This window comes from Carassius gibelio, chromosome A7, assembly GCF_023724105.1.
Source record: "Carassius gibelio isolate Cgi1373 ecotype wild population from Czech Republic chromosome A7, carGib1.2-hapl.c, whole genome shotgun sequence".
Lineage (NCBI taxonomy): Eukaryota > Metazoa > Chordata > Actinopteri > Cypriniformes > Cyprinidae > Carassius > Carassius gibelio.
In genome coordinates, this window is record NC_068377.1 from 32,318,755 (window position 1) to 32,341,175 (window position 22,421).

A 22,421-nucleotide genomic window follows, 5' to 3' on the forward strand; every position below is an offset into this window, starting at 1 on the left:
TCTGGTGCAATCTCTGCAATGCCACTCTAGCCCCTTCTCTATTAAAAGCTTTTAAGCTCATAAACGCTCGGACTAAGTGGTCTGGAAAGAGACCGGTCGCTTAGGCAACAACACACTCTACTGCTTTCAGTCCCCAGAGAAGATGTATTACACATGCAGATTTCCTGGCTGACCGACCTCATTTTGTTGGCTTTCAGCTAAAAGCTTTTTGCTGCAGCAGACTGACCGAGACAAAAGAGCAGTGGAGAAGGGGAAGGGTTTAGCTAGAATAGGAGGGCCTTAGCGGGCTGTTGCCAGGGTAACTCCACATCATGCTGACGAACTTCCCTCTTTAAAAGCTTTTAAAGCGATTGCTCCAGCCCCCCCAGGTTCCATTTTGAGGCCTCTTAACTAAACGTGGGGGGAAGGGCAGCAGAGGCCTGTCTCTCGCACACACAAGCACATGCTTGAGAAAGCAAAGTAAGGCCAGGAAAACAGACTGCACTGAGAAAGAATCAAGCTTAAATCATAAACCTGAATGAAAGGTACATAATCTGTTCTTTAAATGGCCTCTGAGGACCTCTGCTTCAGTTACACAGTGCCGGGCTCGAACGAGAAGCACAGGAGGGCTCGTAACTGGACGGATTCCGAGATGAAAGCTCTTTTGTACATTTGGGAAGAGTATGTGACAGAGCTAAAGAAAGCTAAGCGCAATGCTAAGATCTACGAGACGATGGCTAAGCAACTTTATGAATTAACTGGGGAACAGCGACACAGGGAAGAGATTAAAATGAAGATTACCAACATGACTTTCCAATTCAGGCAAGTAAATACTATGCTATCTATCTATCTATCTATCTATCTATCTATCTATCTATCTATCTGTCTGTCTGTCTGTCTGTCTGTCTGTCTGTCTGTCTGTCATTTGAGGGTCCAAGACTTTAAAATAAATGATAATATCAATAATATGTTTATCATTGCACAAGTGTCTACTCTTACAACTTAAATTGTGTACTACTTCGCTTTCTTTGTTTTGCTCAGTGTTGTGCACACTTGAGCTCACATTGGTCATGGGCTCTGAATCGGATTCACGCGATCGACGCATGCGCACTGCATGTGCCACGTGTGGCACTATTTTTACTGAAGTTCGCGTACAAGTCTGCGCTGAAAATCGGCCTACACGCGGACAGCGGCGAATTGTATTGATGACGAAATTTACGTCAGGCATCTTGTCCTCCACAAGCGTAGTATGCGTACTTGGAGGACATCAATGCAGCCAAAAGCCATCTAAAATGAAACAACGTTCCAGTTTGATAATGTCAAGATCTACTTATCGAATTCAGATAGCAACATGGAACAAAAACTCTTCTAGAGAGCCAAGACAGCATATAAACAACGTGAATCAGATCTAAATCACTTTGTCACATCGCAGTTAACAAATGTTGTACTGACACATTCAATATAAATATAAATACGATGCATATAGTATATACACGAAGTACACAATATGCAAAATACTCAGATTATATATATATATATATATATATATATATATATATATATATATATATATATATATATATATATATATATATATATATATATATACATATACATTTTAGTCAGGGGAAGAAATGTGAATGACTTTTGACCACTGTGTGATCTTCATTACTAGCCAGCAATGAAGAATGGTTGTATTGTCTTCAATGGCTTTACAAATGGTTATTTTTAACCAAAAGCCTCACAATTTCCCTAAAATTATCTTTGTCCATTTTTTGTGCAGACTGGTGTGATAATTACTTGATTCTACAGTTTCTGAAATATTATATTATGCTAATACACATTTAAAGACAATATGAAGTAGATAAACTATTTACAGTTACTTTAACAGATTATTCTTTCTACTGCATTTTATTAATAATGCTTTTATAATCCAACCAAAAGGAAGCTGAAGTACACAGCAAATGGAAGCAATGCTACACCTGATTGGCCATACTACAAATCTATTGAGAGGATCTTGTCAAAGGTACCAGACCATGCTCATATGAGCCCACCGAACCTCTCGACGTCTGGCCCCTCCACCTCTCAGCTGGAGACTTCTGTACCCCAATCAGCTCCACCAAGTGGGTTTCTACCGGAGTACACGGGTTCGTCAGAGGAGAGAGAAATTAACGATGAGGAAGAAGGCCTAACAGAGAACTCTGAAAGTTCTTTTGAGACCAGGTAACATGTTCGATCTGATCACAGATCCTTTTCAGAATCATAATTTTGAAATTATAAGTGCATGGTTGTCCATCTGCAGGTCACAGCCACATAAGAGGCGGAGGCTTTCACATGTGTCACTGCGCCGAAAGAAGCTGCGTGTCCTGGATGCGATGCTGCAGGAGCAACGCAGGATAAGCCATGCCGTCGAGGAGGCCTGTCATGAAGTTCGCCGCGTTATGCATCAGCAGAACTTCCTGCAGGTGCAGAGCCTCCAGCTTCAGGAACGAATGATGAATCTCCTGGAGAAGATGGTTCCTGCTTCATCTGCACCTTGTTGGCCAAACCCACTGGCCTCAAAGGGTTTAGGAGCATCTACAATTGAGTGACAGGACCTCAGATACGGGATAAGGACCTTTTTTGTCTTTGCTGAGGAAGTGTTGCTATGATATCTGAGTATAAAAGCTATAACCAACTAGTTAGTGGTACATTTTAGACCTGTTAAGCACTGTTAAGTCTTCTACAATAAATGTTATTCAAAAATGTTGACAGATGTAACCTACAAAAGAAATTTTGAAGAAATCAATATTTATCCACATCTGATTCTAACTATATGAATCAAAATGTAGTTTTATTTCTGCCTCAAAAGTTAAAAGGTGATTGTTATGTGACACAAAATGTGTTTTGAAATCGGATTCATTTGATTTCTAAATTGCTGTGTTAGCTACTAAGAGACTTAGATTCATGGCTAATTATTTCGACACATGGTTGACTGACATCTAAAAGATTTCAGATTTCTGTTATGGCATTCTTTAAGAGGATACAATGTTCAAGAAAACTCCAGAAGGCTGGAAATTCGGGTCAGACAGATAACACTAAATGGTTGGTGATAAAGTAAACTGGATTAGGCTGACAAAGATTCAGAATGGTAGAGGACAATCTTAGTTTAGTTAGTACCATTACAGTTCAATGTTACACTGTTATAGCATACCACAATTTAGCAAAATGTAACATGTTACAAAATGAAATTGTTTTGGTAGCAGTTTATATATATATAGAATAGACGTGTGTGTGTACTGTTCATTAAAATTACTATAAAACACCCCTTTTTAATTTCTGAATTAATATTTTTGTCAGATGTCAAAAAATGTCTAGGTGGTACAAGTGTCCAAAGACTGTAAAAGAGAAAAAGTGTCATTAAAAAGTTAAATTCTTGAAAAACAACAATAATAAATGTTGGCATTAGGTAGTTCGGAATAACCTTTTATTGTTCTTTTTTATTTAGGCTATTTATTTTAAAAATTGTAAAAAGTGGCCAGATAGATTGAACCTGACTTGCAGTGTTGGGTATAGTTACTTTGGAAAGTAGTTAGTTAGGTTACAACGTTACCATCAATTAAAAGTAATCAGTTATGATACAGCGTTACCTATTCATAAAAGTAACGCGTTAGAGTACTCATGCGTTACCAAAAATTAAAAGCCGTTTGCAGCGGCTCACACACGACACACGACAGACACAGCCCCCGGCCCCTTTAAATGCACCTAGAAGTCGTGACTCCCGACAATGAATAACGTCAGTCATCCGACTAAATTAACACTGCAGAATAACAATAACAGGATAGACAGTCAGCAATCGGCTATTCCACATGGCGTTTTATTTATTTATTATCATAGAACATATTATTAATCAAAATTCGCACCTAACGTTACCCAGCCCGGGTAGCCTAGGCTACTGTATATTATGAGCACCACAAGATAACTCCTGATTTTTCTTTAACTTTAAATAATGCAGTTATCAAAGTACAAGTATGCTTTAAGGTTGTAAACACAACCTTAAACAGGCTTGCAGATTTAAATCCATTTAGAAATGATGAACAACCAGCCAGCCAATGATCTAACAGAAATTAACAGCTGCCTGTCAAACAAAAATGATAACAAACCGAATTAAATCCTTCACTGCCACACAGGCAAATGACAAATCGCTTAATAGCCGAACTAATTATTATTAAAGTGTCACTCACAGTCACAAGCCTAAATTCGCTTTAACACAGTCCTCTTACATTTACTCTTCAAAGTAGTGATTAAAACGTAGCGTTAAATTTGAGGTAGAATTTTTGGCGGTCGACAGAAGCTTTTCACCAAAGCAGAGTGTGCATTTTACCGTTATGTTCTTTTCTTTTTCGTTGACAAATTGAAAATAATGTGCGTACTTCCATAAACCAAACGCTGTCCTCTCTGCTATCTTGCCGGGAGTTCAAAAAAAAAAAAAAAAAACACCCCACACACACACAGGGTCAGGCGCAGGGCACAGACGCATCACAGCCATTGACTTTACGATCACAGAGCTTCGGCTCCGCTGATACATCCGCAGGTGGCACAGTAGACCTAGGACTACTGTCTGACAAAAAGCAGGCTGCAGTCGGGATTTTCCTTTCCTTAAAATAACGGATTACTTTTTTAAAAAAAATAACGAAGTTACTGATTACTTACGCACGAAACTAACGCGTTAAGTTACAAATTTCAGGAAAAAAGTAATTAGAGTACTCTAACGCGTTACTTTGTAACGCGTTACCCACAACACTGCTGACTTGCACCCAAACATAATAGTTAATGGACCCCCAAATGCTCTTTAATTCTTCTAAATGTGCTGTCAAGATAGTTAATCCTTTCTGCTGTGCCTTAAATTGTGCACATAGTAATTAATAGCAACACGCGGAGTACAAATATGAATTTGAATGCCTCTTTTCTTTGTCTGTGATGAACTGGTCTGTCAGGGCTTCACAAAAGGTATCTGCTGGTAGGAGAGACATTAGTGCTCTGTGACCTGGGTGTGTGGTGTCATAAATAAAAAAACAACATTTAAAAAAATGGACAGTAAACTTGTATGTTACGCTTATATACTTCAAATTATTGTATTAATATCACACCTCCTGAATACAACTTTAAGAAGCTGTTTGTAAACTTGCTATACTTTACTGCTGTTTTAAATACTTAATGTGTCAGTAATTCAATACATTTACGTTAGTACATACTGTCGAAATAATCGTCCACTATTAAGTGCTCTCTGTCAGAAATAACAATATTAGGGTTTTCCCACCCAGCGATGAGTGCGCCGTATGTATTTGAATATTGAACATGATTGACAGGTCTGTTGACCAATGAGAGAGCTGATATCAGTTTGTCAACGTTACACTGCCATATTAGCGACAAGAGAATGACACTTTGTATTCCCAACAATAATGAATGGCAGTGGTTCAAGTCCGTCCCAAATAAACGAAGAAAAACTTGGAAATTAAAAAGAGTGCGGGTAAGTGCCGGTGTATAGATTTGTTGTTAATAAATACGTGTACTTTAAGTGAAAGAGGTGCGTGTGGGACACAAGGTTGTTTACACATACTTTAAATTAAGTATGACACTTATTAAAAAGATCAGTCACGTTAATTATTTTGTCAAATTTGTGAAGAAATGAGATTTAAGCAGTTAAATTTATCCAGCTGATTATCACAATTTGTCCAGTTATCACAGTTTGGATAACGTTAATGTTTTTGATTTTTTTAAGTTCGCTTAGTTAGCCCTATGTTATAATAATAATAATAATAATAATAATAATAATAATAATAATAATAATAATAAACAATAAATAAATACTAAATAAATAATACCAAATGCAGTTCGTAAAGTGGTTATAAAATGTTTTATTTCATATTGTTTATATGATAAAATATAGAATTATATATTAAATATTATATTATATTATATATTGTATATATTATAAATAAATATCACATATATCTCTATAACTTATGAGTTTAGACCACTACTTGAAATAAAATGAAGAAACTATTTGTTTATAATTGTTTAAAATAATTTAATAACATGCCACTTTATATGAATAGTTTATTTACAAAAACATAATCATGTTTTTTGTATCTCTCTTTTGTAACTCAGTTTTTTATATTAGTTTTTTATAAAAAAAAAAATATATATATATAAAAAACAGGACATTTATAAAGCATATATATATATATATATATATATATATATATATAACAGGACATTTATATATATATATATATATATATATATATATATATATATATATATATGCTTTATAAATGTCCTGTTTTTCATCAGGTTGATGCATCTGTCAATATGTAAATATGAACTCTTTACAATTTGTGCTAAAAATAATAGAAATACAAGGAGAGAGGTGTGGGGTTAAAAATAGTCTCCCTGTAAGCCACCTCTTTAAAATCTGTAATGCTGTTATCATTTTACAAATTATAATTGATTCTGCTATTTCTCTGTTTTCACTGTGAAGCTGTAGAAATATAGAAATAAAGTTGACTTGACATATATCTGAAATCTTGATAACTATTTAAACAAATGAAAGACTCATATTCTATCTCAAATTCTAACCTTAGTTATTTTACTCCCCTCAGGTCGGTTCCTTAGCAATAGCAAGATGATTGTTCATGGTTGGAACTATATCTGAACAAAAGGACAAAACCATTACAAAGTGAATTCCAACACCTAAATGAGAGTTTTGAAGCCAGCTGAGTCAACAATGAGGCATCTGGACCATCCGACCAGCCCGGCGGTCCGCAGGGTGAAGATGGAGCATGGAAGAGCTGGCTATGGATTCACCATTGCCGGCCAAGCACCTTGTGTCCTGAGGCGAATAATAAAAGGGAGTCCTGCGTACAGTGTCGTACTGCGGCCTGGAGACCGAATCTTGCGTGCGAATGATACAGATGTGACTGAGGCGTCGCATGAAGTTGTGGTAAAGCTGATTGGTGCGTCATCACGATCTCTGTGTTTGCTGGTAACATCAGGTGACAGGCCGCCCGTGGACTCCTGCTCCAGTGACGAGGAACTAGGTTGTCGGAGTAAGAGTACACTGCCGGTGCTCAGTCCTGGAGAAAAGTATCCTTTCCCCAAGAGTAGAGACATGAGGGAGGCAATGCTTCAGTCGGTTGGAAGTTTTGATAGTGTCTTTGAGGTCTCTGATCAGGACACCATGACCACCCAGAGAAGCAGAAAAAACAAAGACCTTTTTCAGAAGCAGATATGTCTTATTGGCTGCAGCAGCGTAGATCAAAAATCCACGCAAACAGTCTTTCTCAGGATGACACGTCTCGAGTCGTCAGTGTGGATTCTGTGTTTTCAGACCTTCAGAAGCAGAATGAATTTGTATCTGACTCCAGCATCCTGAACGTTGCAATGATTGTGGGATACATCAACTCCATGAAACTGGAGCTAGCAACGTCACAATCTGAGGAGGAGACATTGCAAGCCATCCGTGAATGCATCAGTCAGATCGGTATTAAGCAGAACACCCATTCGCTGGTCATGATGAGGGTCAAATGCAACTGTGTTCAGCTTTGTGATGACCGAGATGTCGGAGAACCTGGCACTTTGTGTCATTTGCATAGAGGACAGCAGGTTCTTTGGTCTCGTCTCGGTTGATTCGACCAAAAATATTGACACTGGGATGCAGACAAGCACCCTGAACACATCATGTCATGTCTTTTTCATAGATCCGGAACTTTATGAACACAAGGAGCACCAAAGTGTCATAGGGCACTTTGGTATTCCCTGCACTCCGGATCCAGACACTCAAGGCTGTTTGGAGTTTCCTCAAACTCCACACTCGATTTTACACTTTGTGTCTGTCCTCTATACCGAGATGGGAGACTATATCGAAAAATTGAGACTGAAACTTGACAGCGAGAATCCTGAAGAAGATCCACAAAGTGCACATAACAATGGCAGTGACAGTGGGATTGGAAATGCTTCGCCAGAGGATAGAGACAGTCTCAGTGACCAGTGGAGCTTCACATCTTCAAACATTCCCAGCCCACCACCACCATATTATTCCCAGCACAGGAACAACACACTTCTCAAACTGGAGCACAGGTGCCTTCTGTCTGAACCTGCTCAACATGCAACTCAATCAGGTGTCGCAACCAGGGCAGATAGTTCAGCTTTTACTCCTCTTCCTCGTAGAATACAATCTAACATACCACCTAAACTGAGAACCAGTCAACGCAGACCTTTCATTGGCTTAAAGGCTCGCTGGCAGAAATCTCGTCCCAACAGCATTGAATGCTTGGTGGAGAGGGACATTGATGGCCCCAAAAGTGAAAGCATCATCCTTCCTCCTGCTACGGAAGAAATCCCGACTCTCAGATACAAACAACTTGAAGGTCTCAGACATCCTCAGAGTATGAACTCCACCCCACAGCTGACCTCCTGGTTCTTCACTAGTGCAGCCAAGCATATGGATAGGGAAAATAAGGTCAGAATAAAACAAACATCTGCTGACTTGATGTCTGAATCTGTTGCGATACTACACTGTATATATAAAACCTGTGGTCAGCATTCAACGATGCACATGCTAGGGTGTTTGTGAAGTTGTGGTATTCTAGTTGGTTGCTACTTATGGATTGCTGGAGTTTTTTAGGTGGTTTCTAAGCATTTTTTAGACATTTAATTAAAAAAAATAATGTAACTAACCTCAAGTCTGAGTAATAATAGTGGTGATGCTTACACCAAAATATTTTACAATATATTATTACAATGAGCTTTTTACTGCTTGTCCACTAATTTATTTTTATTAATCAAACGAGACAATCTTTTCTGTCTGCCCAGTGGTCAGTCTTATGGCAGGTTTATTGCCAGTTCGCCACCATGCTAAATTAAAGGGCTTAATAAAATGAGCCATGGAACAGATGGTGCTGCAAGTAAGAGGCACAGCAGATGGAGCTATTGGGTTGATTAGTGCAGTCCAAAATGATTACGCCGGATGGATCAGCTGTAGCTCTGTTAACAATGTCCAGAGGCACCTAGCAACAATTTGTCAGCCATGAAGAATATTATTTCCTTCCTTTTACAGAGATTATTTATTGCTGGGGCCTCTGTCTCTCTATGACATGTCCTGCTCTTTAGATTTTTTTTTAGATACAAACTGCTTCTAAAATAAATTAATTAAATGACAAATTTAATATAATAATTAACAGAATTATTTTTTTTAACCAATTGTAATGTCAGTGGTCTTGCAGGAATATATATATACAGTTAAGTGTTACATTAATTTATATATATATATATATTTATATATATATATATATATATATATATATATATATATATATATATATATATATATATATATATATATATATATATATATATATATATATATATATATTCTTTTTTTTCACAGTTTTGTAGTGGGACCTGGAATTAAACGAGGTTGCCACTGTATTGAAAAAATGCCACTGTTTTGTAAGACAAACATTACAGTTATTCACATTTGCTTTGCTGTGGCAGTTTCTTTCATGAAATTACAACTTAATTTGTCTTCTCAGGAATCACTATTTTTGGCTCTCACAAGGGGACGTTCCTCTTTCCGAAAACCATCAGGTCCGGCTAAGCGACTCAGTCTGGCTCATTCCCTAAATGACCTTGAGGTAAGATATAGCAGTTTCTGTTTTGCCTCCAGAGCACACACAGCATACTGCTAAATCATAGTTTTTGTAAGTTTTGTATTTGCTGCAGTGCTCATGCATCATATGACAGATGAAAACAGAGATACAGGTGTGTTTAATTGTTTTGTTGTCAGTACATAGGAGGGTCAGTCAGACTGTATTGTGCTCTAATCCAATTCAGACTCCTGCTTCTTTCATTTGAGAAACTCATTTCTTTTCTCCCTCTAAATACACAGTGGCCTTTGTAGTGTTGCATTATTCTGAAGCACAATCATGTTTCTCTATTTTCAATAGATAAGGATAACCATGAAACTATTATTAGCACATACTGCTCTGCATGATATTGATGGTACCATTAGTATGTGGCTGGACAGCCTGAAAACAGACATTACTTTGAGCTGCAACCTCCACATCACTTCTTTTTTCATCAGTAGTTCAGGAGTAGTTCAACCACGACTAAAATTGTTTACTCCCCCTCATGTCTTTTCAACCCATTTGTAGATATTTTTTGACACACACAAAAAAAGAATTTGCACTACTCCTTTTTGTATGACAATAATTTGTACTTCCAAAAAGGTTGGAAAAACTATTGAAGCAGACTCTGAAGTCATGTGGTAGTTTTGTGTGACAAACAAACTTAGCTTTAATTAGCTTTAAGTTCCTATTCAGTGAAAACCTTTCCCCCAGTCACTAACTTGATGTGATGCGTGAAGAGACACCATATTTAATTTAAAAGCTATGGTGACTTACGAATAACAAAAGTGATTTCTGAGAAACACTGTTGATATTTGAAATCACCAAAATCAAACACGCCCCTACCCAAAATGATCAAACCTTTTATCTTTATAGCTCCACCTCAAAATTTACCAACATGCTTTGCAAAATAGGCAACTCTCCCATCATGGGTGGACATGCCTCCTTCTGCTGATAGGGTAGAAGTGTGTTTTTGTGCTCGGTCCAATCCATTTTCTACAGGGTTTCTCAGAAATCGCTTACTGCACCATTAAAACAGAAAAAAATAACATTGGGAAATGTTATGTTTTATAATTACTGTTTTTAACTCATATATTTCCAAATGTAACTTATTCTTATGACAAAGCTGATTTTTCAATATCATTACTTGCCGATTTGATGATCAAATTACATTTCTTATTATTATCAATGTTGAAAACATTGCTGCTTTATAATATTTTGTGGAAACCAGCAGCTATTTGAAATAAATGTTTATAAAATACATTTGAAATAATTTGTAATCTCTTTGTCACTTGTAATGAATTTAATGCACCCTTGCTGAATAAAAAGCATTAACTTTGTAAAAAAAAAAAAAAAAAAAAAAAAAAAGGATTTACTCCTTTAAAGCTGCAGTAGGTAACTTTTGTAAAAATATATTTTTTACATATTTGTTAAACCTGTCATTATGTCCTGACAGTAGAATATGAGACAGATAATCTGTGAAAAAATCCAGCTCCTCTGGCTCCTCCCAGTGGTCCTATTGCCATTTGCAGTTACAGACCGCTCCCGGTAAGAAATCAACCAATCAGAGCTGCGGTACGTAACTTTGTTTGTGTTCAAAATGTAGAAAAATGTATATAATAAGCGAGTACACCATGAATCAATTTTCCAAACCGTGTTTTTGGCTTGTCCTGAATCACTAGGGTGCACCTATAATAAGTGTTTATATTCTGACTATTTTAGATTGCTTCGGGGATACCGCAGCGCAGTACCTTTGTGATTCTTCATAGACATAAACAGAGAGAAGTAGTTCCGGCTACGATGTTCTTCCGCAAGATGCAAGCAGTTCTGTTTATTAACCGCTAGAGCGTCAAAAGTTACCTACCGCAGCTTTATGTCTTGGTTTTGTTGCATTCTTCAAACAAAAGGTTGGCTACATTTCTTACCTTTAAATATTATTTTGTGCACACTAATGTAGTCATGTGGATTTTAACCAGCAAATTTCTTGAGGTTTGAAGCTGGAAAAGGGTTGTCACCTCTCCAGAGGAGTAGGATTTTCCCTGGAACTTGAGGCAGGCTTTTTCACAGATCTAATGCCCCTCTGGTGGTCAGGCAGACTGGAAAGTGTGGTTATGAGAACATCAGTCATACTGGTGCTCACCAGGAGAACAAGAGCAAGAGGGAGGGGATGTGAAATGGAGAGGCTTGTTTGGTTGAAAAATGCCTGGTCTAAGCATGTTTTTTGTTGCCAGATAACATCTAAATGAAAGGCCATTCAGCTCATTTCAGTAATGAACTCAGCAGTTTTGTGCTAAACTAAAGGAACTGCAACCAACTCCACGTCTGTGGTTTTTAATATCAGAAAATAAATTCATATTTTGTAATCCGGCGTAATTATTGTAAGAATCTAATCTTATGCTGCATCAAAAATGACACACTATTCACAATGAACCCACACACTATATACTTATGCACTATGTACTCAACCATATATAGTATCAATTATATAAAGTTATTTTGTCATGATAGCCCCTCCCCCTTCAGTACATAATAAAAGCTGCGACAGTTGAGTGCATATGCAAGTGCCCAACATCCAACACGTAATTTTTTCGGTTATTTAAGTGCATCATCTGGGTATTTAAAGAGCTCTTTTTCATTTAAGAATTTTCATTGTGAATGCACTACTCACACTATCTATACAACAAAACGTCATAGAATAGTGCACAAGTACGCAATTTGGGGCGCACCTCTAGTCATTGATGGATTGTAAATTTGCTTCAGCAATCTTTTCTGTACACTGATTCATTGTCTGACACTTTAGAATACCATGGACATTTTCTACTGAGCATTAACAGTTTTATGGAGTAAATGAGAAGCGTCCTTCATGATGGCAGAGAGTTTGGGCAGCATCCACCCCTCAGACAGCACCTCTCTGAGCCAGGCATCTTGATTAAGCTACAGAGTGTTATGGCAGCTCTAGTCTTGAAGTTGCTCCCAGCACACAAATGCATAGAAGATTGCTGCTGCCACTGCTGATTGATAAAGTGTGTTGTAGAGTCCTGTGAACAAAGAATTTGTGTTTGAAACCCAGTATGTTGAATTCTATTAGTATGTAGCAGCAGAGCATGCTGTGTGCTGTTGAGGAGACTGGACAAGGAAATAGTCCCATTTTGGACTTTGGTATGATGCTGTATAACTACACCCAGGAAAAATTATTTTTATCTTACTTGATTAAAAGGAACCAATACAACACAGTTTAATTTAATTTGATTGTTTTCACGGTGTAATGAAAGTTTTCCTTATCCGTTTGTTAACATTTTTGGTTGCATTTATTTAACAGGGAAGTTGATTTCTAGCTCCTAGCATGCTTTGTGTGTGACTGAAACTGAATTAGGAGAGTAAATGTTGATATTAATTGTATGGGTTTTTGAGAAAGACAAGAAAAGAGGAAGGCTTGTTTGTGTTTTATGTGAGGATTTAAGAGTCTCTGTTATGTTCGAGTTTTTGTTGATGCGATTGTGTTGATGTGTGGAGCTTGTGTCTAGGTTGAGGATGGGTGTGTGAAAACAATGCTCTATTTTACTTTATCAAGCCATTACTGCACTCAAGACATAATATAGTTAAAGATGCTACATTTTAACATGCATTTTAAAGTATTCTAAATTAAGTATTGCTAGATAGTAGTTAACTAGTAGTTAACCTAAGATATTTTTTTGATGTTATTATGAGTTACTCAATTTATAAGCTATAAGTGTTAAAGCTGGGGGGTGAAATGCTATTTCATGCATACTGAGTTTTTTACACTGTTAAAGAGTTGGATTCCCATGCTAAACATGGACAAAGTTTCAAAAATTAAGTTGTACGTTTGAAGGAGTATTTCTGTTCAAAAAATACTCCTTCCGGTTTGTCACAAGTTTCTGAAAGTTTTTTTCGAGTATGGCTCTGTGTGATGTTAGATGGAGCGGAATTTCCTTATTTGGGTCCTGACGCACTTCTGCCGGAAGAGCGCGCGCTCCCGTATAGCAGAGCACTGAGAGCACAACAGACATTCAGTGATCAGAGCGAGAGCGTCGCGAAATGTCACAAAATAAGTGTGTTTTTGGTTGCCAGGGCAAGACAACCCTGCACAGATTACCAAAGAAAAAACAGCATTAAGGGACCAGTGGATGGAGTTTATTTTTACAGAGCGTCAACGGAGTTGTGCAAGTGTTTGTGTTTGTTCCCTGCATTTCGAAAATGCTTGTTTTACAAACAAGGCCCAGTTTGACGACGGATTTGCATATCGTTTATTTCTTAAGGATGATGCAATCCCAACGAAAAAGGGTCACGATTGTGTGTTGGAACCACAGGCGGTGAGTAAAACTGCTTAAAATATCTCTGCCTCCTTGTTAGTGCGTCCGCCTCCCATCGGAGACCCGGGTTCGAGCCCCTCTCGGAGCGAGTCGTTGCTGCTGCTGCTGTCATTCAGTTTCAGCCTCTCAACGCAAAAGCCTACTGGCGCTCGTGATTCTTTAGCTCCGCCCACACGTCACGCCTCCAGTTGGTCGTGTTTTTCCGGGAAAAATCGGTACAGACTATCTTTCTCTTATGAATATAATAAAACTAAAGACTTTTTGGAGTTATGAAGGATGCAGTACTACTCTATAGGTACTCAAGATTAGCAGGATATTGAGTGAAAACGAGCATTTCACCCCCCCTTTAAGTGGCAATTTTATGTTAAGATTTTTTTTTTTTTTTTTTTTTTTTTTGATTGGATGCCATTCAAATGTAAAATGATTTTTTTTTTAAGGAAATATATTTAATGTGTGTTATAATTACTATTGGCAATTTTTTTGAAATCCATTCATTTCAGTAAGAATCTATGCAATTAGGATTTACATGTGAGGGTGAAAGATTTGGCAAAAAAGACACTTCAAAATTCACCACACTGATAACACAAAACTGCTCACCTTTAGCATTCCTGTCAAAAGCTACATCAGAGCTTTTTCTAGCGCATAAAAATTAAAAACATTATGTTAAGAAAAACATGCAAGTGAGAAAGTCTGAGATTCAATGAAAGCATACAAAATGAAATAACATTTTTGAGTTCCCTTTCAAATCAAAACACTTTATCACAGCTGTTCTCAGTAGGTCTGAGGGAGTGAGGGTTTATCGCTAGCGGTGTTAGTGGGAGGAGAATCTGTCTGAAGTGCAGAGTGAAAGGAGACGGGAGGAGGGAAAAGGGAAAAGGGACGGAGCGCAGGAGGGAAAGTCAGACAGGCTGAAATCAGGGACAGAGCTGGAACTAAAAAGACCTTCACATTCACTCCAGCTTCATCCTTTGAACTCACAGAGCGTACAGCTGAATGGATATGTTTACTTACACTGGGTGTCTACAGGAGCACTGAGGACTAATAATACTTACTAATGGAGCCAACTTTAACTCTTCACTCTACTGTAAGTTCCCTTTTGGATAAAAGTCATGAGGCTTGTTCTTCACACAGTTAGAATAGGTAGTTTTTAGAAATTCATTGTCCAATGTGTTTCTTCTGTGCATTGACAGGAGCATGTGTGGTCTTGCTTTGGAATCTGTTGGTCCGTTTGGAGTACCTCCCTGAAATGTTTTGGTGGAATATTTATTCTTGCTAAACTTTAAGTAAACCTTACTTGAGACTGATGACATCAGTGTAGGATTTCTCAGTTGGACTCAAACTTTCCTCTGTTCCTTCAGTTTGGTCTTCTACAATGAAACCGATTTGTTAAATTGAGCCTTAAGCGATCTGTCAACACTTCCGACGTGTACACACTTTCACACACCTTGCTGTCATTGCAAAACATACAGATAACATTACCTTATTTGTTGTTGCTCTTTCTTTGCTTTTTATGTATGTGTAGATGGTGAGTTATCGTGAGGTCACCATTATAACTTACCTTTCAGATATCTACTCCCAGATGAGGCAAAGCATGTCCCATACTTTAGTGTGTACTAGCATTCCTCGCCAGTATTTGTCCTTATTCCATGTGGTTTGACAGTTGCATTTCAGCCACCTGTCCTGCTGAAGGGCGATGTTTTCTTTCTCTAGCTGCGTGGCCTCCCAATGCTCCCAGGTCTGGTAACCCAAAACCACAGGCTATGTGATTATTCCTCTGCCCAACAGAAGTGTTTTCATTTGACCTGAATTCACTTTAATGGACTGTTCACACCGAGGATGAGAACTATAATGATCAAGTTTTAATAATTGTTCTAATTCTATGAAAATTGGGAAGTCTACACAACAGATATAAAAATAATGTCACAGAGAAACAGTATCGTTGCACTTTTTTTTTTTTTACAGATAAAAACATTGACAGTCAATTGACCCTTTGCAAAGACCTTAGTTACTGTTGCTTCAAAAGAGCTTTCAAACAGCATTTTATTTTGAATTGGTGTGTTTAATAATTTAATTTGTAAACAGCCCAGTTGGAGGTTTGCTGAGGTGCCATAGTGGGCCCCGGCCCCTGGTTCAGACCCACTGGTCAGACTTTGAAATTAATATAATGCGTGTTTAGGCACATCCATAGAAACAATTATTATTTTCATTGCAAAATTAACTCCAATGCCAATACCCTGCTCACCCTCACCTCCATCTGCATTCACCATGCCCACCTGCTGCTCCGCAGCCCCCTCCACCAACCAAGAGCTGGTACATCTGACAATAACAGCTTGACTAAACCGGGCTCGTCTGTTGTTGCATGCGGTGTAGACAGGGTATAACACAATAAATAATCGCATGAAAGATGGCTCAAATGGACATACACCATTGTTGCTCATTAGTGATGGTAGAAACTAATTGTTTCAAGATATTGAAAAGAACCCAAGTGCACGGAAAAACAAAAAATGCAAAGATCTGCTTTGGTTCTGGTTTGTTTAATGTGGGTTAAACTAATTTTTATTTTCTTGTTGGAGTTCTGGATGCAGTCAGGGGCTAGTTTTCTTTTTTTTTTTAGCTCAGCTCAGTTTTTCCCGTTTGAGCCATATACCAGTCATTTACAGTTGCGTATTACCCTTCATTATTAACCAAATCAGCATTTTATGCTTCAACAACCTTTAACAACTTCTGGCATGGATCGTGGCCCGCTATTATGTACTTGCCAGAATTGCTGCAAAATAACGTTATTGCATTACATTTTCGATGGCAAGCTGTCAGGAATATGCTAATGTAGGATACAAATGAATCAATTTATGATCAGTTTAAGTGAGCAGCCCACACTGCCATCTCCCCTAATAAAAAATAAATAAATAAATAAACAAAAAAGATAGCAGCAGCATACCTAAACATGGAACCCCTTGAAATTCTGTCTAGGTAGGCAGCTTTTGAAACAAAGCTAGAAACACAGCTAGAAACCAATAGACAAAGAAAAAAAAAGAAAAAAGCTATGATGTAAATCAAGAACTTATTCAGTCACTGTGCATTACAAATGGTTCTTTGAAAGTAAAGAACCACCATGTGTCCCATGAACTCTTTCCTTGGTTCCCAAGCCTGACTCAGTCATTTAGCAGGTTGTCTCCTTCCAGTACTCCATGATAGCTTTGAAAGCAGTTGACGGGTATACACTTGGTCACAGGGAACTATTTTTGTCAGGAAAGACATCTACTCTCTTATAATTATGAGTGCTAGGTTTTAGTTTAGAAAGGCCACTGGTTCGGTACAAAGAGAGAGAGAGAAGAGAGAGCATTTGAAAGTGTGTTCGGGTGGGGTCATGGGTTAAGTTTAGATGATGATGGATGCTTTTCCTCTAGGGCTTACCCTTACTCAAAGGAGTGGAGAGATGTTTATCCTGTGCAAATTGCAGATGCAAATGTGGAACTGTGTAAACGCTTGAAGATATGTGTCTTTTAGGCATTTGTGTTTGAGCTTTTACACTACAAATTTGCTTATGCTTGTTAACTGGAATCACCTCATGAAAATATAGTTCTGGCAAAAACGAAAGAAGAAAATTTCACAATATTTTTACAGCTTTCAACCATCATTATTAGTGTATTCAAGGAGAGCGGTTAAATATCGCTGTGGTTCGTTTTATGGTTGCGAAGAGAATACATGGCCTTGGTAAATTATATTTCCTGGTTTCCATTTTGCATCTGGTTTTGTTTTTTTTGTCCTTCACTGTAATCATGGGGTTTCATTGAGATGTTACTGCTTCTGATTAGGTGAAGAGCAAACATTAAGAGCAAAATGTTTTTTTTTTTTTTTCTGGGCTTAGGAATCAATGAAAATCGGCAACTAGTATTATGAACACATGATGTAGACACATTTTGTTTGGGCAAACCATCTTATCAGTCTTCCCTTCCTCCGTCGGGCACAAAGGAAGTTCCCTCCGAGGTCTTTGGTTTGTTGTCTGCCAGAGATAAGAAAAAAATTATTGTTTTGCCTCCTTAAAAATGACTCTAGAATCATATTTTCTTTGCTGGGCTACAGCTTAAGCTAAACTTCAAAAGATTTTTTATTTTTGTTTTATTTTTTTAGCTGATATACAGTACAAGTGTGTTCATCGGTCAGTTTATAAAGTCAGATCAAGCTTGCTCACCCAACAGAAGGGATACTTCCTTAATCAGGAGCTGTTCACTGAGAATAAGCAGAAACCAATATTGTAAATCTACAGCCTTCTTTATCTCTCGTTCATACATACACACCCACCCACATACACACATTCATGAGCTCACAGTCTATTCTCACTCAGAAACATACACACCAGCCTGGCCTATATAAAGCTGGCAGCTCTATTTTTTCCTACCACAGAATCCCCAAAAGCAGCTGAGAGCTGGTTTGAAAACAAAATGAAGAAGAAAAAAAAGCATATAATATAATCACCCTTCCTTGGTAGCCTCAGTCTGGGAAAGGCACACACATCATGCCCAGTGCTAAAACAAATATCTAAATTTATCCCTAGACACTTCTTCAAATAATCATTTATTTCATCAATGGGATTGCTGATGAAAATTACAACAATTACATAAATTATATTGAAGATGATGTGCAAAAGCCACTGATTTATGTTAATTCCATACACAAATTGGGGTTTTGAATCTAACGGTGCTCTAACAATGTTTTTAAAAGGAAAATGCAGAAAAAATAGAAAATTAGTCATTGAAAATTTGTGTTGTTTTTTTGTGTTCAGTTCATTATATTTAAATGAAAATAGTAGCTTTATGAGTTTACACTTCACATTGATTCTTAATTTCATAAGCATTGTCACTTAATGTTCTTCTCATAAAAAAGGCAAGGAACAGTTTCATTACAGAGCTGATTAGTTGGAAGAGGCTGAGGAAACAAAACATTCAGTTAGTCTGTAGCATATTGTCATATGTTGGGGGCGACTGAACCTGTACCGACAAGACTTTTTGTGTCACCACAAGATCTTGGGTGGAGATTTTCAGGTATTCACATATACACACACAAACACCTACACATGCAGTTGCAGTAATGAACCCAAAATCACAGACAACGAGAAGAAGCCTGACTATGAGTCTCCATCAGGAAAATGCGGCACCTCCAAGAGCGGTGAGTTTGTGCTGCAATCCAGTTCTTTTTCTCAGGTTTGAATTGCGTTTTCCTTTTTTCCCCAAATCCAGATGATCAGGCTTGGTTAGATCAGCTGCTTTACTCATTAGCTGTTTTTTTCCCTTATTCCTGCACTCCCACACCGAATAGCTGCGGCAGGGAGCCTCTGGCTCAGCTGGACTTGAGTCACAGAGTTTCACGCTCTGATGTTTCCACAGTTGTGTGTCCGGATGTCTGCCCTCACTTACTTTAGATTCAATTGACTTAATTCAAATGAGTTACAATAACACAGTTGTACTTTTTTTTTACATTTGCATTAATGATTTTTGTTGGCCATAACCGGATATTACAGAGTATAGAATTTTTTTTCCATGTTGTAGATTACAAAAAAAAAAAAAAAAAAATATATAACTTTTATTTAGCCAGGATAATCTCTCTGAGATTAAAAATCTATTGCACAGGAGAGTCCTGGCCAAGAATAGGCAACAATTACAATTACAATCACAAACACACAAAACAAAATCAAAAGAAACCAAAACTAAAAACAGTTGCATCTCATTGAGTCTTCTTCAAGTGACCACCAAATAATAAATTTAAAATGTTTCATAGACACCAAAGTTTGAAATTTCAATTTTATTCGGAATTAATTCCAATCAAATAGAGCTGCATTCACAAAAGCCCTTTTACCAAGTTCAGTTCTGGCAAATGGAACAGAAAGAGTATAACAATTTGGTACTTTTTGACATTTTAATTGTAAAACATATTAAATATATGTATTAATATTCATATTTTTCAATGTTTTGAGTGGTTTCATCATAGAAGCTAATGCAGAGCACATGGATAAAATCCTTCAATCTGTCAAAAATATTTTTATTTTTTAAAAAGGGCAAATCTTAAGTTTATTGAACATTGTAACTTCTTAAGTATATTCTTGCCTGTAGTTGCGGCTCATTTTGATTAGTCTTTAGCCTGTATGTATTACAGTATCTTCAGTTTAAGCATGCTATGACAAGCCAAGATATTTTGTTTAGACCAACTGCTTGCCTTTTGAAATGGTGTTTTTAGCTGTAGCCTAGAGATATTGTGCTCTGGCGGTGAGTTTTGTCTTCCTTTATCAACAAATGTCACCAGAAGAAGCTAGAATGTGTTCGTTTGAATTCACAGAACATCCTGAATGAGACGAAAGATCGTACTTGACAGCGGATAGGTAGTGTAAACTGTTTTGAGTGAAAGAAAATGAAACTGCTACATTTAAATCCTCATCGAAAACTCTCATACTGATATAAACCAGTTTAATTTTTTTGGAGGTTAAAAGGGCAAGTCGTCACCTTACATAGTCCAGAAGTTGGAAATATAAACAGTCTCTGCAGCTTTTGCAACACACGTAGTGTAAGGTTGATTGTGTAACGTCAGTAGAGGTGTGAAGATTCACAAGAAGAAGGGCGTATGGAAGTTGTGCAAAGACATCAGAAGAAAGTCTTTTATGATTACAAGGAATTTTTTTTGCAGTATGTGTGGCCTGGAAATGCAATTAATGTTTACAAGACATATGTATTACTCATACTTACAGGAATGATTAACCCCCCCAAAAAAATTCTGTCAACATTTATTTACTGTCAAGTCGTTTCAAAATTTCTTTCTTGTTAAACACAAAATAAAATATTTTGAAAGTCATTGGGGTCAAAAAAGGGTGAATAATGATGACAGAATTTTTTTTTTATATATTCTGATACATATGGATGTCTAGGACTCAGAATGTCATAGTACACTGTAAAAAAAATAAAAAAATAAACCTGGGATTATTCGAGTAGGCTATATATTACAAGAATATACTTTTTCAGTAAATTTAATGTAACACTTACCATTTCTTTGTTATAATTTGTGAAATGTACTAGCAATTTCTGAGTGCAAATTGTTTCACAGTAAATGCTACTTTTCCATTTTCACAAAATTTTTTTAGCACCCACATAGCAACAGGCTAGCAACCATTAAGAACACATTAGCAACAGAATAGCAACCATAATTTAACAACTAAAAACAAGTAACAAAATTGAATGAATCAATCTTTTGAAGCTGAAAAACGTAAATGTATTTTCCAATGTACTCCAATAATCTTATTTTTACAACTATGAAAAAATATTTTTCAGAGTGTAATTTTAATAGACAGACAGATGCCAAGGTGAATATTTGAACCAGAGAAAGAAAATTAACCTCATTATGGTTTGATGACTTGTGGTCAGATTTTCCCTGTGCTATTCTAGCGAACAAGCTCAAACATGTTTTCTTCTAAACACAGAAATTACCTCATCATTTCCTCTCGGAGTCCATAAATACAGTTCCTTGGTTTTACTTCTCATAAGTTCCAAAGCATCTGATTGGTTCACAGAAACGTCACTCAACAACCAGATGTCTGTAAGCCACCGCTGAAACCTGCCATGCTGTACACCTACTTGATTTGCTGCTGTGAAACCCCATCTAATAACACGTTTGCTCATGGGAGCATGTGATATATATATATATATATATATATATATATATATATATATAGAGAGAGAGAGAGAGAGAGAGAGAGAGAGAGAGAGAGAGAGAGAGAGAGAGAGAGACCCTGCCTGAGACGCATGTTATTGGTGGCTTCACAGTCTGTGGTCTGAGATGAATTGTTGCCATAGTGCTTCTGACCAAATACACCAGGGTGGTGGCACAAACGGAACGGTATTCAGGCTCCACCGTTTCATAGCTTCTCATTTTCTTCCCTTCTCTGTCTTTCTTCCCTCTGTTTCTCATTACTAACTTCATCCCTCACTACAATTAGAAGCATAGAAGAGGCCACGTCTGGTCTTATAAAGAGTGAGGTTTATATCAGTGGGTATGGTAGAGCTTTGTGAGAGAAAGTCTTTATCTAGGGGTCTCAGTTTGAAATTGTTACAGTAAGCATTCAGGCTCATGAATCTTATTAGTGAACTTCTAGTTTGAGTTGTTTGCCGTAAGCGGACCTGTGCAACTCACCTTTTATGCTTTGAAGTGGCCTGGAGGCTTGTGGTCTTTCAGGGCCGTCCCTCTTGTGTCTGTGCACTGTGTTAAGAGCATTCATGGACCGGGATGTGATGGAAAAAATACTTACTTTGCAGATGATGCTTTAGCAGTGTTTTCATATGTTTATGTTTATAGAATGCTACAATATTTGTATATTGTTAGTTGTTCTAACGAATGAAAGCATCACTATTATTAATGCAGAATAAGGATAAGAATATACCTCAAACTATAGGTTTTAAACTTT

At 37.2% G+C, this 22,421-nt stretch overlaps 1 protein-coding gene and 1 pseudogene across 1 annotated transcript; both read left to right on the forward strand.

Annotated features, from left to right (window-relative positions):
• Positions 1 to 361: 361 nt before the first annotated feature.
• On the forward strand, positions 362 to 3,440 carry LOC128016341 (myb/SANT-like DNA-binding domain-containing protein 1). Its single transcript, XM_052600825.1, has 3 exons — positions 362 to 805; positions 1,928 to 2,202; positions 2,282 to 3,440. Exons 1-3 carry the CDS (start codon positions 545 to 547, stop codon positions 2,568 to 2,570), a joined length of 825 nt encoding a protein of 274 aa, XP_052456785.1. The 5' UTR covers positions 362 to 544; the 3' UTR covers positions 2,571 to 3,440.
• Positions 3,441 to 6,748: 3,308 nt separating this feature from the next.
• The window catches only part of LOC128017273 (regulator of G-protein signaling 12-like), a 33,521-nt pseudogene continuing 17,848 nt past the window's right edge, over positions 6,749 to 22,421 (forward strand).